This window comes from Mesoplodon bidens, assembly GCF_964165515.1.
Source record: "Mesoplodon bidens genome assembly, chromosome: 2".
NCBI classification, from domain to species: Eukaryota; Metazoa; Chordata; class Mammalia; order Artiodactyla; family Ziphiidae; genus Mesoplodon; species Mesoplodon bidens.
Genome location: NC_138177.1, coordinates 47,319,155 through 47,335,098, shown reverse-complemented (window position 1 = coordinate 47,335,098; position 15,944 = coordinate 47,319,155). Strand labels below are relative to the sequence as shown.

The 15,944-nt window shown below is 51.2% G+C and overlaps 1 protein-coding gene across 1 annotated transcript; it reads right to left on the bottom strand.

The window, feature by feature from the left end:
• Positions 1-8,853: 8,853 nt before the first annotated feature.
• On the bottom strand, positions 8,854-14,360 carry OPTC (opticin; the record flags this gene model as incomplete). The annotated part of the gene is made up of 6 exons (XM_081224988.1): positions 8,854-9,024; positions 9,519-9,614; positions 10,655-10,857; positions 11,559-11,717; positions 13,248-13,383; positions 14,130-14,360. The coding sequence occupies 6 exons, from the start codon at positions 14,358-14,360 to the stop codon at positions 8,854-8,856; spliced, it is 996 nt and encodes a 331-aa protein (XP_081081114.1).
• Positions 14,361-15,944: the final 1,584 nt, after the last annotated feature.

Below are 15,944 nucleotides of genomic sequence, written 5' to 3'. Positions count from 1 at the left end.
GCTACTCATGCCCCCTTTGCTCTTTAAGCTCCAGCCCACTGAGATTTCCTGCTCTCAACCCTCCCCTGGTGTCTCTCTTTTTGCTCCACTTCTGTTGCCCATTTCCACCCATGACCCTCCCCAGGCCTGGTAGCCAAGCAACAGATCCTTCCTCCCTAAAATGTTATACTGGCTCTGGTCAATGTCATCGCCAGTGAATCACGCTTCCTTCCCCACCTTCCTTGTGTTTTTAGCATCACTAACAGAGAGACAAGCAGGTAAGGGTGTTTGAGTTCCTTGGAAAAGGACGCATCGCATTTCCAGTAAAATCCTGCAAGACCTTCATGTTCAGGGCCTGCTGCTTCCCCCTACCTCACACCCTGGTAGGGGGAAGCAGCTCTGGCTGCTTGCATGGGTCTCCTCTCTCCTCTTTAAATCTGCTTGTTTCTGCTCAGGGCCTTTGCTTCTTCTCTCCCTTCTGCCTGGAGAGCATTCCCCTCATATTTGGAATGGCTGCTGCCTTCTTGTCATGAAAGTCCCAGCTCAACCATCACCACCTCCAAGAGGCTTTCCTTAATTACCCTTTCTAATGTTGCAGGTGCTATCACCAGTCTCTGTGACATCACCTTCATTTTGCTGCATGTGTCTGAATTATATTGTTGATCTGGTTGTTTGCTTATTCCATTACTGCCTGCCTCCCCCATTGAGAACAGGGACCTTGTCTGTCTATTTATTATAACGTCCCTGATGCTTGGTACTTAATAAAGACTTGTTCAAAGAATCAATGAAGGACACTGGAGATGGTGACGGTTGAGGGAGGGCCTTGTTCTATGTGAATCTCTTGGTTTATGAGCCCTTGCAGACTCAGATGCCCCTTCTCCAGCCTGCTCAGAAAACTGAGGCTCAGGATCCATGTGAGTCAAGAATTAGGGGATCCCCATCATTCTCTGTGATGGAGGGGCCGTGGCCGCCTGCTCTGTTCAGGTGGTTGTGTCTCCCTTCTCCAGTGTTGATGTCTCTGCCATGTTTATTGCTGCTTCTTCGCCGGCTGTCATGGAGGTTACTTGGAAAACACCATTCCCCCACCCACCAGATCTCAGCCTGGGTGTGGGGTGGTAGGAACTTGCTTGGTGATGGCTACAAACAAACAAACACTTTCCCCTTCCCATTCTTCTTCCAGTATTCCAGGCAGGAGCTGAGAGAGCATTTCCTGGGCTCTGAGGAAAAATAGAGGCAGTACATTTGGCGCTGTACCGCTTGTCCCCTAAGCTGCGATGTGCAAGAATGGCAGGGGCAGAGAGGCAAGGCAGGGGCCAGGCCAGGCCACCTCTCTAGGATGTTCTGTCCCCATCAGGAAGAGACTGTGGCATGAGGGGCTCCTTGAGGAGCTGAAACCTGGTCTGGAACACACCGCCCTCGGACTGTTGTGATTCTGTTTACCAACACACGGGAAGGAGCCTATTGTATTCAGGGTGAAAGAAGCGGGAAGAAATCGGTGAATAGGAGATCAGGAGCCAAGAAGTTGGGCTCAGAGACAATGGGTAGGAAGGTGGGGCGGGTGTGGGAAGGGAGATCTAGACTGGAAAGGCTTGAAGGAGAAATCCAGGTGTGCGGGTGCCACCACTGGGGTAGGGAGGGGACAGAAAAGGAGCTATTTAAGGTCAGATTTCTGCAGAAGTCTGCCTCCCTCCCCATGCCATGTGTGGTGCTCCAAGGACAATGGTGCTTCAAGGACAAAGGACGACCCTGCCTGAAAAAGTGTCAGCGTCACACCCCCTACTGGACTCTTAATCGCCCTCCCCACCATGTTGCGATGGTTACGAAATTCCTGAGCCCACCTGAGGGACGCCCACCTGGGCAACTGGGACCTGTCCCAAATAAGGAAAGGCATATGCCCCGTCCCACTCCCACCCTATAGAAGGAAGGTATATGTGCCTCGACAGATCAGTAAACGAAATTTTCACCTTGGACCATTCCTTTGTTTTCTGGCTATAAAAACTGATCAATAGCACATGTTCGGGGCTCGACTCTCCCAGACTCCTAGGAAGTCGGCCTGCTGTTCTGGCAGCGAGCTTCCCTCTAATAGAGTCTATCTTCTTTACGTTCTTCTGCCTTATGTCTGACAGTTCTTTTCCAGCCTGCGTTTGGACCACGACACCATGGAGCTGGCCGCATGGTGTTTATTGGGTGGGTTCCTGTGGGAAGCATGAGGTGACCCATGACTTACCAGGAATGTCAGGCATCCAGCACCAATCCAAGAGGGCTAGAGGGTTTTGCAGTCAGGCCAAGTTTGAATTTCCATTCAAACTTGCCTCTTACTTGCTGCATAACTTGGACAAGGAACTCCTTGACCTTGGACAAGGAACTTAACCTCTTGGGGTTCTTCTATAAAATTGGGGCAGTGCTCACTTCATCAAGCTTCTATGGGGAATAAATGTAACCATGGGTGCAATGCAAAGGGCTCGCCAAGGCCAGGCAACGGTGTCCTGCAAATGGTGGCTGGGTAGCCTTCTGCAGCTTGGACCTCTGGCTCTTACTGAAAACCAGGGGAGGTTTTACCTGCACTAGGTAAAGACCTGCCTGGACACAGGGGCTTGGACTGAAGGTCTGTGAGCAATCTCAAGGCCTTTGGAATACTGAATTTCTTCCCATCTTTCGCTACCTCCCATAATCGCTGTAGGGATGATGTTCTGATCTGCTGACTTTAAAATGGACCATATTTTCAGACTGACTTGTTCAAAGGGGTACCAGCATCTGCCTGGGCAAGGTGACTTTAACCCAACTATACAGATGATCTGGAAGACTTGAATTCCTACAGACTACATTTTTTTTTTTCTCCTCTGCTGGGTGTTTTAGCTTGAAATATCTGTGTAACTGCTTAACACCTTCCTACTTTGCAGAGCGTTCTGGGCATGGGGCCTGTGGGCATCTCTCTAGCCTGGCATTTTTCATGCATGACTAGGGTCCCACCTCTCCTCTGCCCATGCCAATCCCCACCTCCCCTATCCCCCAGCACTTTCCCGAAGGTCACAGTCTCACCTGCTATCATTTGTCCCCAAGGTTCAAACCTACCATCATGCCTGTCTCCCAGGACATGGCTCCATGGGGATTTCTTAGATCCCCAAGAGAGGTGCTGCTCTCCTTTTAGGCACTGGGCTCCAGGAGCCTGTCCTTGGATGCAGGGTCCCCTCTGGGGGAGGGAAACACCTCTCCTGAGACTGCGTTTCGGTTATCCTTTGATGAATGGTTATCCTAGGTGGGTGGACAACTGACCATGGGCAACGTGTGATTCAAGAGCTGTTGCCTAGGGCCTCCCTGGTGGCGCAGTGGTTGAGAGTCCGCCTGCCGATGCAGGGGATACGGGTTCGTGCCCCGGTCTGGGAGGATCCCATATGCCGCGGAGCGGCTGGGCCCGTGAGCCATGGCCTCTGGGCCTGCGCGTCCGGAGCCTGTGCTCCGCAACGGGAGAGGCCACAACAGTGAGAGGCCCACATACCGCAAAAAGAAAAAAAAAAAAAAAAAAAGAGCTGTTGCCTCTTGTGTCAAGAGGGGTCAGGATGGATGTCCCTGTCCCAGGTTCCTGGGCCTAAGTGGGAGGAGAGCTTGGATTGTTTCCTCTTCTGCAGGACCAGAGAGGGGCTCAGGAAGGCCTGCAGCTAAGCCAGTTTTTGGGTCAAAGTGCAGTTGATCTGGGATCAGAAACCTTGAGTTGGGGGCCAGACACATTCTGTGTGGTGTGTATTTTCTGTCCTTATTCCCCTTTGTTTTCCTTTGTTCTCCTTTACCATTAGGTGTCTCTGTCTACATTGGCCTGTGCTACTGGGAATAGTGGGGGAGGGTTTGGTCTTTGTTCTTAGACTAGAAAAGTAATGGGGGGGGGAGATACACCACGCCCACCAGGCTTCTTCATGCTCTGAGCCACAGAAGTAGGCTGAGGGGCCCCAGGTGGAAGGCAGACAGAGTGTGGTGCTGGCATGACTTTTGCCGCATGTTGCACAGCAAGTCAGGGCCTCAGGTGGTCAGACTCAGGGCTCTAGACTCTCATCCCAGTTGCTCGCTCCCTGAATTGTGGTTCCTTTGCAGGTGGTTGCAGCAGAGAACACTTTGTGTTTCCTCCTTTGTGTGAACTGTGTGTTAGATACACACCAGAGACGAGGATTCAGGGCAATGGGGCTGGGACCAGCAGTGCCAGGAAAAGGCTAAGAACTATTTGCTCTGGTGCCTGGGGCACAGCAGTGGGTATGGGAAAGGAACCAGATTGCAGAGGGGAGGAAAGAAGAGAGCAGATGTAGCGCGTTCTGCATGCACGTACTGGACAGTGTGCACACGCATGTCCCGGCCACAGGTTTGGCCACGCCTGGTAGGGATGAACAGGCTGGTCTGAAGATAAGAAGGGGGTCTGAGTTTGGGGGGTTGTGCAGTGAGACAGGAAGGAGGTGGTCCCCTGGCTGCTTTGTCACTCTTGGAGGAGAAGGGAGACATGGGAGCCGTGGGGAAAGAAGCCAGCATCCCCCCTCCTCATGGAGACCCTCCTTTAAGCTGCTGGCAACCACAGGAGGGAGGTCTGTGGGATGGTGAGATGTTGGCTGCCGGGGGATGTGAAGCTGGCCCAGCTGAGAAAGATGACCTTGAAAGAGAGGAGAGGCCAAATTGAGTTGGTGTCTAGTGTGGGGGAGAGGGGAGGGGCAGGCAGGAGGAAAGAGAAAGCTGAGACATCCAGACAGTGGACGGGGCAGGGCAGAGCCTCGTGCACCTCCTGTCTGTCTGCCTCCCTCCTTCTGGCCGGAAGCAAGAAGGACACAGATGGGGGCGTGTGGGTGCTGGGCTGTCCATGTGCCTGCTGGGGTGGGGGCAGAGATGGGGGGCAGTGTGTCCTTGAGTCCTGGGGTTTTCCTGAGCTGAGATTCACAGAAGCTGCCTTCTCCTCGTTACCTCCTGTGCACCATCAGGATGCAGGCCCACAGCCCTGTGGGTGGCACACATTTTGCCATTCTGAGAGATGCTCTCGCTGTTCCTTGCTTTTCAAAGAGCTCTTGGGGATTGGGGAGGGGGATACTAATCCATTGCTCCAGCAGCTGGTGATGGGATTTCCATTTCTCTTGCAGGAATTCCCAAGAAATGATGGTTGTCTCCCCCCATCTCCCTTGTGCTTCTATACGTTAAGTCAACTTTCTCTTGAACAAATCACTTAGCCTCCCATTTTCTATCTGTAAAGTAGAGATAATAATACCGTCTGCAGAGTTATTGGGACCATAAATTCAATCCCGTATATCAAAGAGATCTGTAAAGTGAAAATTTACAGCATAAGCATAAGAGATTATTATTCAGGGAGGAAATTCAAGGGAAAAGGAAGCAGCAAGGCAAGGTCAGGGCGAGGAAACACTCCCTGGCTCCTGAATGGATTTAGCTCCAGCCCCTCCAGCAGCCCCTCCTTCCCTACATTCCCTACCAGCCTCTTCCTGCCCTGGGCCTGGCTGTGGAGCTGAGGATGGGAAGGTGGACGGGCAGTCACTGCAAACTTACCCTGGCCTCTTTGCCCCCTCCCACAAAGTCACAGAACTGGTCAGGGCGCATGCCTGGAGCTAGAACCATCCTGAGGCCATGGGGTGCAACGGGGTTGGGGGGTGCTCCCCTTTGCTCGGGGCTGGCAGGAGGGCCACCAGGGAGCCACCCAAGAGCAAGGGTCCTCACCAAGGTTGCCAAGGTGGAGCACAGGTGCTGAGTGCCATTAAGGACCTGGATGAGTGAGGCTAGAAAAGACTGGCTCTTTGAAGAGGTGGATTTAAACCCCACCTAGCACTGCCCGCTGCATCAGCAGTGAGGCTCCTTCCCCACCTGACTGGACCCCCACAGCCCACTCCTCTCTGCTCTCCCTTTTTTCCTCAGGGCTGGTTCACACCCGTCTTTACCTTTCCACCAGACAGGAGACCCTCAGTCTGGATAAAGAGGTGCTCTCTCTTTCCCCTGCCAGGTGTCCGACCCTAACTTCTTTAGGTCCCTGAGAAGAGCCCCAGCTCCTTCAGTCAAGATATAAGAGCTGCTGGGAGCCACTTGGATTTCTCTTCCTTCCCCACTCCCTGGATCATGGGACAGATGCACTATTTATAATTTCTTCAGGGAGGCGGCCAACAAAGGCGTTCTTTCTATTCCTTGGGTTTCCCTAGCCAAAAATGGGGCATTAGTTAGGAGACAGCTGCAAAGGCAGCAGGCCCTTGGGGAAATCCTACCCAGCACAGCAGCCATGGCCTCAGGAAAGGAACCTGCCTACTTTGGCTGGCCTTGAAAGTAGTGTCTACATTGAAGTGTGCTGTGAGAGCCAGCCTCCATAACCTATGCTTAGAGGGACCTGGGTTTGAATCCTGGCTCTGCCACTTGTTAGCTGTGTGAATTTGGGTACCTCCCTTTCATGAACTTGTTTTCTCATCCACAATGTGGAGATAAACATCTCTACTATCTAGAGTGGTGGTTGGGAGTAAGTGAGTTGATGTGCATAAAAACTTCTCATACAGTGTCTGGCAAATTCCAGGAGTCCAGAAATTGTGAGTCCCCTTCTCCCACAATAGAACAGGGGTCAGATGACTTTCTGTATTTAGCACATATTAACCTTGGGGCATATGGGTATGATGTGGCTTCTAGCACACGGGAGCCCCAGTTCTGGAAAATTTCTTCTGTTCTTTTCATTGGATTGTTTCAAATCAGGGTTTCTTGCACTTGTGGATCTTGAGGTTTCCAACTGTTGCATGCCTAGGCCTGGTCATAATCAAATAAAGTGGGATATGGAAGAGGATGGGACTGGGGAATGAGAGAGAGCGTGCATGTGAGAGAGATAGAGAGAGAGAGCAAGAGAGAGACAGAAACAGAGAGAGAGAGAGACAGACAGACAGAGAGGGAGCCTGCTGGGTCCTGGAATCCTTGGGTCCTTGGGGAGAGGGAGGGTGGACACAGCAGCAACTGCACCAGGCCCCTCTCACCGCCTTTGAGACTTCCCACTCCTAGTTTGCAGCCTGTGTGTGGAGTCTTCTCTAGTTCTCAATTTCTTCATCTGAAGAATGTGTATAATGATCCCTGACTGGCCTGCTTACAGGACTGTCCTGAGCATCCACAGTACTTGGAGAGGTCTAGACAGTGGTGGGGGAGGCAGATGAATGGGTTCCCTTCCAGGTGGGCCCCAAGACACACCTGTTCATCCAGACTTCGGGATCACCTGGGGCCTGGAGTGGTTGCCTTGGCTAACTCCTATTCCTTCAGCTTTCAGCTTAGACATTGATTCTTCAAGGTCTCCTGGACCCTTAAACTGTGTCCCCCTCCTGTAAGTTCTCATAGCGTTTTGCATATTCCTTTTACAGTATTTATCATGAGTTGAATAGTGTGGTTATTTGTGTGATTATTTGTTTCACACATGTCTTCCACACTCGACTTTAAGCTCCATGAAGAAAAGGAGTATGTCTATTGCATACCATCTGCACATAGCAGGTAGGTGCTCAATAAAATCCTTGCTGAATGAATACATGAATTGCCGGCCTCACCCTTCTTCTATGCCCCAGTCAACACCTGATGCCAAGCACCCATCTATTACACCCCCCCTTGCCCAACATGTCCTTATAAAAAGGAGAAAGATGACACCTCTCCTCCCATTATAATTCAAGGGGCAAGTTGGCTAGATCATAGTTGCCCTTCCTCCCATTCGCCCAGTACAGCAGGCCCAGCCCAGGATCCAAGAAAGTTGCAGGTGAGTAATTGCTATATTTATTTATTTATCTTTGCACAAGGCTGCCCTCTGGTGGTTAAACATCGAGAGAGCATGGCTAGGAACCAGCTGGCTGAGCCATCCGCTCTCAGAAGCTAGTCACTGACCAGGAATAGGTAAGCGCTACAAGGAGGCATCCAGATGAAGATTCATGTCAGTTCTCCATCCTTATGAATGGCTCCCTCCAAATGTAACAGGAAGCCCTGGCATAGGAAAAGTAAGAAAATTTTAAAAGCCCCACAGAAACCCCACCCTACCCCCAGTGGGGTGGCCTGGAAGTAGGGGGAGGGGTAGTTTAAATAGCTCTTCTTTTTCCTCAGTGGTGTGCTGGCAAATGCTTCACAACAGGCTCTCTCTCTTTCTCAAAAACATCCTAATGTGTAGTGTTTACCGATGTGCGTGGTATAAATACTCCCACCATGGCCAATTTCAAACTACCAATGTGATGTCACTGAAAGCAGAGTTGGGAAGAGATGGGCAGTAGCAGCATGTCATTATATAGTAGTTCCACCACACACGTACCATGGACGTAAAAAAGTTCAAGAACATGGTTAATAGTAAAACATAGTAAAATAATTGGGAGGTGATGAGTTTGAGTATTTAGTACATTTGTTTTCAACGTAATATATTTAATTGTGAGTTTATATAATTTAGTTTTTAATAATGGCTGTATTTAACACCTGGCTTGCAAAATTCTGGGAAATTTTAATAATCGGTTCTTGCAAGCCTAGTAGTAAGAGCTGGCTCCAGCACACCACTGCTTCTCCCCACTTCCTCCTTCTCTTTCTGTTCCTCCTCTTCCTCTTACATGATTTTCTTGGCATTCTGTACGGGTAGGAGGGATGGGGGATATGGGAAAGAGTTTTGCTGCAGACGTCGCTGTTCTCTGAGCCAGGAGCCATAAGGTGCTCAGGAAAGAGGATGGAGAAATACAAATCTGGCTCCTGGAGGAGATTTCCGTGTGTGGGTTGGGGGAGGGGTGTGTCTGGAGTTTTGCAATTGGATCTTGAGGATGCTTAGTGCCTGGATGAAAGACCACTGACAGGGATCGGGCCCTATGGCCCAGGAGGCCCGTGCCCTTGGTGGTCCTCCAAGGGCTCTTACTTGGGAGCCGTGGAAGGGGTGAGCTAGGTGAAGCGGCCTGTGGGGAGCCGAGGCAGACAGAAGTAGGCACTGGGGAAGAGGCTCAGGTTGATGGGATTGCCGTCCAGGCGGATGTCTTCCAGCTGCCTCCGGGTGTGCTTGTGCTTCTCAGCGTCACAGAAGGTGTCCTTCTGCATGGTCTTTATCATGTTATTCTGGAAAGAACACACTGACAGCTGCAAGCCTCCTCCGCCTGGAGATTCTGCCCTCAGGCCGCACTGAAGGCAGGCTCAGTCCGCTCTCCCTACCAGCTCGCCTCCCCTTTACAACTGGAGAAACCGAGGCACAGAAAGCCAACACCCCATACAAGGAAAGAGGAGAGGAGACCCATCGAGGACAGATGGAGAGAGAGGGCAGATTGAGAGGGATGAAGGCAAGACGGGAGACAGAGGGTAAGGGAAGGGGGAAAAGGAACAAGCAACTGGGTGAGATGGGATAAGGACATGGAGGGGAAGTGTTTCAAAGAGTGGGAAGGGGAAGCAATCAAACTGAGTCTGTGGACAGTGGTCTGAACAAGACCTACCAATCCTTGTCTCCAATGAGCTCTCAGTGACGTAGACCCACTGCTGCCTAAGGGGGCGGGCTCCCTGCAATCTGACCCCCACTTTCCGTGCTGTTCAATGCTCTTGCTCTTGGGGAGGCAGCTCACCTGCAGGTGTAGTGAGCGCAGGCTCAGGGGCAGGGACCTGGGGATGGAGTCCAGCAGGTTATCGGCCAGGTAGAGGAACTGCAGCTTCTCCAGCGCCTGGGGAGGAGGCAAAGGGTGCGGGAGGCTGGTGGGTGCTGTGGGGCCATTGGCAGTGATGGGTGCCTGATGTGACCCCGTTCGCTCACTCAGGGCCTCAGCCAGGTGCCAGGGTCCACACTGGGTGCTGTGGGGGAGGCCCATTTCCTCCCACTGGATGCAGAAGGAAAAGCTGCCATCACTGAGGCACCAGCAGCTGGGGGAGTGGGAAGGCACTCGGCAGTGTCAGCGGGGACTCTGGGAAGAGCAGGCAAGGGGCAGGGGTGGGTGGGAGGCAGGACGCAGGACATTTCAGCCCAGCCTCAGCATCTCTGCTATCAGAAGGGACTTTCCCAAGTGAAAAGTCTCCAGATGCTAAATCTGGAGCAGCTATGGAGAGCATGGTCGGGAAATACTCGGACTAGCGTAATGAGAGCCACAGGCACAATGGAAGCAAATTGCATGTGTGAGTGTGACAGAGCTGGGGTGTCAATCTCATCCACACCCCTCTTCATCTCCTCGCTGGAACTGTCCCCAGGACTCTTCCTGGCCCTGCTGAGTGGGCAGCTCAGGGGGCCATATTTGTGCCATGTGTTTAGCCCTTCCCATCAAAACTGGCCAGCCAGTGACCAGATTTTCTCTCTTGAGAACTTGCTCCTAGAAAGACAGTGATTAGTCAGTTAGTGATGGGTTTTGGAAATAAAAGAATATGTAGAGAGAGAACTGGAGCCAGTACCACTGCAAGTCCAGTCACATGTAAGTCAAAGTTTTAGGGGAGCAGAAACTGTGTGCGAGGATGTTGGTGCACAGGGAGGTGACTGGGCAGTTGCACAGAAAGAAGCCGAGAGACCAGGTGCCCCACAGAGGGAGAGGGGGAGCAGATGATGGTTTAGATGAGGAAAATGGGGTTTGATTTTCACGCTCCAGAACAGGGTTGGATCAGAGATATCCCGTGAGGGCCATGGGTGTGTGTGTGTGTGTGTGTGTGTGTGTGTGTGTGTGTGTGTGGTTGTGGGCATAGGTGGCAGGTGGCAGATGGGGGACTTAAGGCCCTGGCTCACCCTGAAGGCTTCAGGCTGTATCCCTGAGCTCTGGAGCCGGTTCAGGCGGACGTCCAGGACCTCGATGCCAGTGGGCAGCACAGGTAGCGCTGCCAGCTTGTTCTCAGGGAGGATCAGATCCTGCAGAGCAGGCAGCAGGAGGAGGGCATCGTCATCGATGGAGGAGATGAAATTGCTCGAGAGGTCGATCCTCTTCAGTCTTGCTAAGAGGTGCAGGGCAGGACACAGAGAGGTGAGGGACACACCATCTTCCCTTGCTCCTGCTGGAGCTGCCTGTGCCCTGCTCCCTGCCTCTCAGGATAGGGGATGCTAGCCAGCTCTCCACCTGCACCAGGTCCAAACCAGAGGGAGTAACTTTATAAACCTGGAAAAGCCCTCAGATTCTGTAATACCTTTCCCTGGAGTTCTGTCCTATGTGGATTGGCTTGGAAGAAGCTTTTTGAGGGTAAGACCCAACAGGCTCAGGAATCCCTGGATCCATCCCACTCCTACCCGTTAGTTTACACAAAAGAACAACGAGGCCCAGGAAGGCTGTCAGTACTTAGTGGAAGAATCTGGATTAGAGACAAGAGTTACCATGGTCTTGTCCGGAGGCCAGGATGGCAGAGAGCTACAGTTACTGGGACAGCCTGAAAACGTAGGCTTGATCATACCTTCTCCTCCCCTGCTTCCCATAGCTTCGGGGAGAACATACTAGAACAGGTCACTTCTGCCATCTAAAAATCTTCAAGGAAAGGAATTAAAGAGACTGGGGCTATTTCTGTTTGATAGCTGGAGAGACTGAAAGCCAACAAGGAAAGGCACTTGGTCTGGTGACTGTTCAATGTGGCTGGGTGGCAAGGGAAAGGACCCTGGGGGTTCCCTCTGCCCACCCACTCTTTTCTGTTGCCAGGACATTACATACTCAGCCCTTTGAAGTCTCCAGCCCGAATTCGGCTGATACGGTTGAAGCGGGCGTACAGGTAAGCGGTTGTCTGGGGAAGAGGAGGGATGTCCTCTAGGTCAGCGTCATCACAGTACACAGAGGAACCAAGGCACACGCAGATCAGACAGGTTGGCAGGCCTGGCCCAGGTGGAAGACAGAACAAAGGGAGACCCCCCTCCTCAGTCAGACTCCCTTCAGCCTCTGGGACCAATAGCCCCGGCCCCAGGGAGTGTCTGAGCCGTGGCTGTCTGTGTCTTCTTGGGTTGCTGCCCAGACCGACTGTCACAATGTACCCAGGAGTGCTGTGGGCCACTGCCAGCCTGGCACTCAGCCCTTGACCTAAGAGAAGCAGATCCACCCTCAGTTATTACCCATTACAATCCAAGCCCATTAGTGCCTTTATCAGATCCTGGTCCTGTGTAGGTTTTTCTGGGCCTATGTAGGTGTTTCTAGGACATCTATCAGTCTCTTTTCCATAGGGCTCCTCTCTGGTTCTGAAAGGTGCAACGAAGATGAAATAAAGCCAGATTCAGTGGAATGGCCAATGGCTGCCGGCTCTTCCATCTGCCTTGTGGGCGAGGAGTTAGACATGTTCCGTGTGGCTCCAAAAAGCATAATAGAGCCAAGGTGGAGTGTACACTGCCTGCCCAGGACTCATTTCCCCTTCTTATGGTTATTAGCATCTCAGTTTTCTATTGGAAAACATCCCTCCCCTGTTCTCAGTCCATGACCAGGGGTCATGAGACTTAGGCCAGGCCATTGAGCTCAGACTGGCTTTACAAAGTTGGGAAGGTTTTACTGAATACTGCAGGAGGTTCCCATCCCTTGTTATGAGAAAGGACAGAGATTACGGGAGATCACTGCTCGTGCAGCTCAAGGGGGAACTCTGTTGGTAGTGACACAGACCCAAGATTAAGAGATAGCTCTTCACCAGTCGTGACCAGACAGTGTACTTATCCCCAGGCCTTGAATGGCAGGTCCAGCTGAGGCCCTTTATGGTCTCTTTAAGCCTGGGAGGTCATGGATTCCTGACAGAAGTGTTTTCTCTACAGATGCCCCATTACCCTATACCCACCCAAGGCAAACATCTCAAGAGGAGAACAGGGACCGAGAGCAAGCAAGTCAGGAGCTAACTGCGTCCTCCTCTGCCTCAGTTCTGATCCCCAGCAGAGTGCCAACCCCCTACCGGCGGGTATGCCCGCATCTCAGAGTCTCCAGGAGGGCCTCAAGGAGAGGGAAAAGCTGCTAACGAGGGAATTCAAGCTGAAAAGCAGTATGACTGCTTCATTCGCCCCCATGCCAAATGACAGCCACAAAGTTATTTATTCTTCTCTACAGGCCTTTAATTGTCACTAATCTAATTACCACTCAACCTGCTCCCCCAGCGATGCTATTAATTAAGGTAGGTGGCTTTTCTAGGCACAGCGGAGTTCTTGCATTTCTTTGCTTCCTATCCAGTTTGTGCACTCAGGAAGAAGCATTAGGAACAGCCAGACTCTCCCTTTGTTTTTTGTTTTTTGTTTTTTTCTCCCCTGCAGCTGTTTCCCCTTCTCTCCCTGATCCTCCACTCCGTAGCTCTGACTACACTCCTCTTTGGCACCCCTGGTGCTGGGTCATGGCTGCCGGCCCATGACCTGTGGCTATTGAGACCTGTGCCTGTGAACTTACCATGGTTGGTCAGGGAAACCAGCAGGCCCAGCGTCGTAGGCCTGGCCATTGTGGGGTTTGAAGGGGGTGTCCTTGGAGCCTTTGTGCTCTGAGTGAAACTTGTCCTGGTTGGAGAAGCCAGGCTGGTCCCTTTAACCTGGAGACACAGTATACAGTAAGCCAGCTTTGAGGGACTGAGAGGGACTTCACTTTAGATTCTGGGAACATCAGCAACCAATTTCAAGCTTGCAAAGAGTCACTGTGGAGAACGAGGGAGGGATGGCAGAAAGAGTGAGCAAGGCAAGGACCTTCTGAGCGTCTGGTCCCTCATTATGACATGGATGAGGAAACTGAGGTCCAGATAGGGGAGGGACTGAGCTCAAGGGGCCATCTGGTGGCAGAGCCAGAACCACATCTCCAGACCCCCGAGGCTGGGCTTTTCCCTTTTGCCCGCACAGACCAAGGTCAGACAGCAGATGAGTGCAGGCTTCAGGTCAGTCCCTGCAAAGGCCAGAAAGGGCTGAGAAAAGAACTTCAGACCTGAAGATAGTCTAAGAAGAGACAGGTTGTAACATTCCTTTTTTCAAGGGAGAATGTGAGGACATTGCTGTTGTCCCAGTGAGATACACCTTATGGTCTTGAAGGCAGAGGGAAGGAGGGATGTATGACTTCTAAGGGAAGTCCCACAAGATTTACTACAAACAGACAAAGAACTTGAAGTTTTGTGTCCTCTTTCTTAGTATTATCTAAATGACAAGTTCCTGTGGAGGGACAAGAATTTCCACCTCCTAGAGAAAGTTGGAGGCTTGAGATACCTGCATTATGGAACAGGTAGAGAGGGACCAGGCCTCAGGCTCCCAGTTTCTTGCAGGGAATGCAATGGGTCTGCTGCATGCCCCTCACCTTGGGGAGCTGGTCCCTGTCGTCTGTGAGTTCATCATAGTTGCTCAGGTCAATGACCTGATCGTAGTTGTCCAGGCTCAGGACATAGTCCTCCAGAGGCAGAACTGCATAAGAATCACTTTCCCCGTGCGGCTGGTCTCCTTCCCTCTCCCTCTCCGTCTTTGGGAGAGATGCTGTCCTTGCTTCCTGCAGCATCAGGGCCAGCAGGCTGAGTAAGGCCAGGAGCTTCATGGAAGTCCTGGCAGGTGGGGGATGGGATGAGAATGGGGCCGAATCACTTAGGTATCCAGTCCTGGGGGAATAGCCCACAAACTCACCCCACTTCCCACCCCAACACTTGCAGACTCTTAAGCCATTTGCCACACACTTAGTGCCTTCATTGCATGTGCAGGCTCCTTCAAGGCTGGGGCTACATCTAGGGGGATATCTCCTGCCAGCCCCCCTCACTGCTCGCCACTTCAGTCTCTTCACATGCTCAACCACACACTGATATTCACTCACTCAGGAATGTGCAGGCACCTGGCAAAGGCTCATTTACTTATCTCAACACAGACACACTCATGCATGTCCCCTTGTCTACATACCTCCCTACTAACTAGGCACACACTTGTGAATTTACACAGATGTTCTCTTATACAACCACCCACTCAGAGTACAACCATTAGCCACTAAACTAGATTTAGAGAAACTTCACCATTAAGGAATCCTGTGGTTTTTAAAAAGATCATTCATTCATTCATTCATGCCTTTGCTTGACAAACATTTATGAGATATCTTAATAGTCCCAGGCACTGGATTTGTCTCTGGGGGCACAGAAATAAAGAAGGCATGCCTAGTTCCAGGAATGACTAGTCCATTTAGAGAACATAGGCTTAAAAATTGATTACAGTGTAAAAAAGCATGTTAGTTTTAAAATCTATTTATAAATGCAGCTTTTTAGAAACAAATGATTATGGAAACAAAAGAGCTCTTTGTGTTTGGTTGTACACACCTGGAAAATTCCTTAGGTTTCTGTGTACAGGTGAATTCAAATGTTCATGCAAGTTCATCCACATATGCACAGATGGGTCAAGGAATGTGTGCAGTGTGGGTGTGAGGTACCCAATGTATTTCTGATAATGCAGCTCTCCCCAAAGCCAGCTACACAAGTCTCTAGTAGACTCTCCCTCTTTTTTTCCTTCATTTTTAAAAATTGAAGTATAGATTTACAATGCTGTGCCAATCTCTGCTGTACAGCACAGTGACTCAATTATAAAAAATATGGGGCTCCCCTGGTGGCACAGTGGTTAAGAATCTGCCTGCCAATGCAGGGCACACGGGTTCGAGCCCTGGTCCGGGAAGATCCCACATGCCGCGGAGCAACTAAGCCCGTGCGCCACAACTGCCGAGCCAGCGTGCTGAAACTACTGAAGCCCGTGCACCTAGAGCCCGTGCTCCACAACAAGAGAAGCCACCGCAATGAGAAGCCCGCGCACCGCAACGAAGAGCAGCCCTTGCTCACCACAACTAGAGAAAGCCTGCGCGCAGCAACGAAGACTCAATGCAGCAAAAAAAAAAATAATATATATATATATATATATATGGAAAGCTTCATGAATTTGCGTGTCACCCTTGTGCACGGGCCATGCTAATCTTCTCTGTAGCGTTCCAATTTTAGTATGTGTGCTGCCAAAGCGAGCACGCTCCCTTTCTTAATTTTTGCTGGGCAAGGGGGTAAAGCCCCCATCCTAGCAAGAGGTGTCTCTTCATCTTACCTCCCATACGTTACTCCAAACCAAATTATATAATCAAAAAAATCTCCAAGCTAAAGCCCTA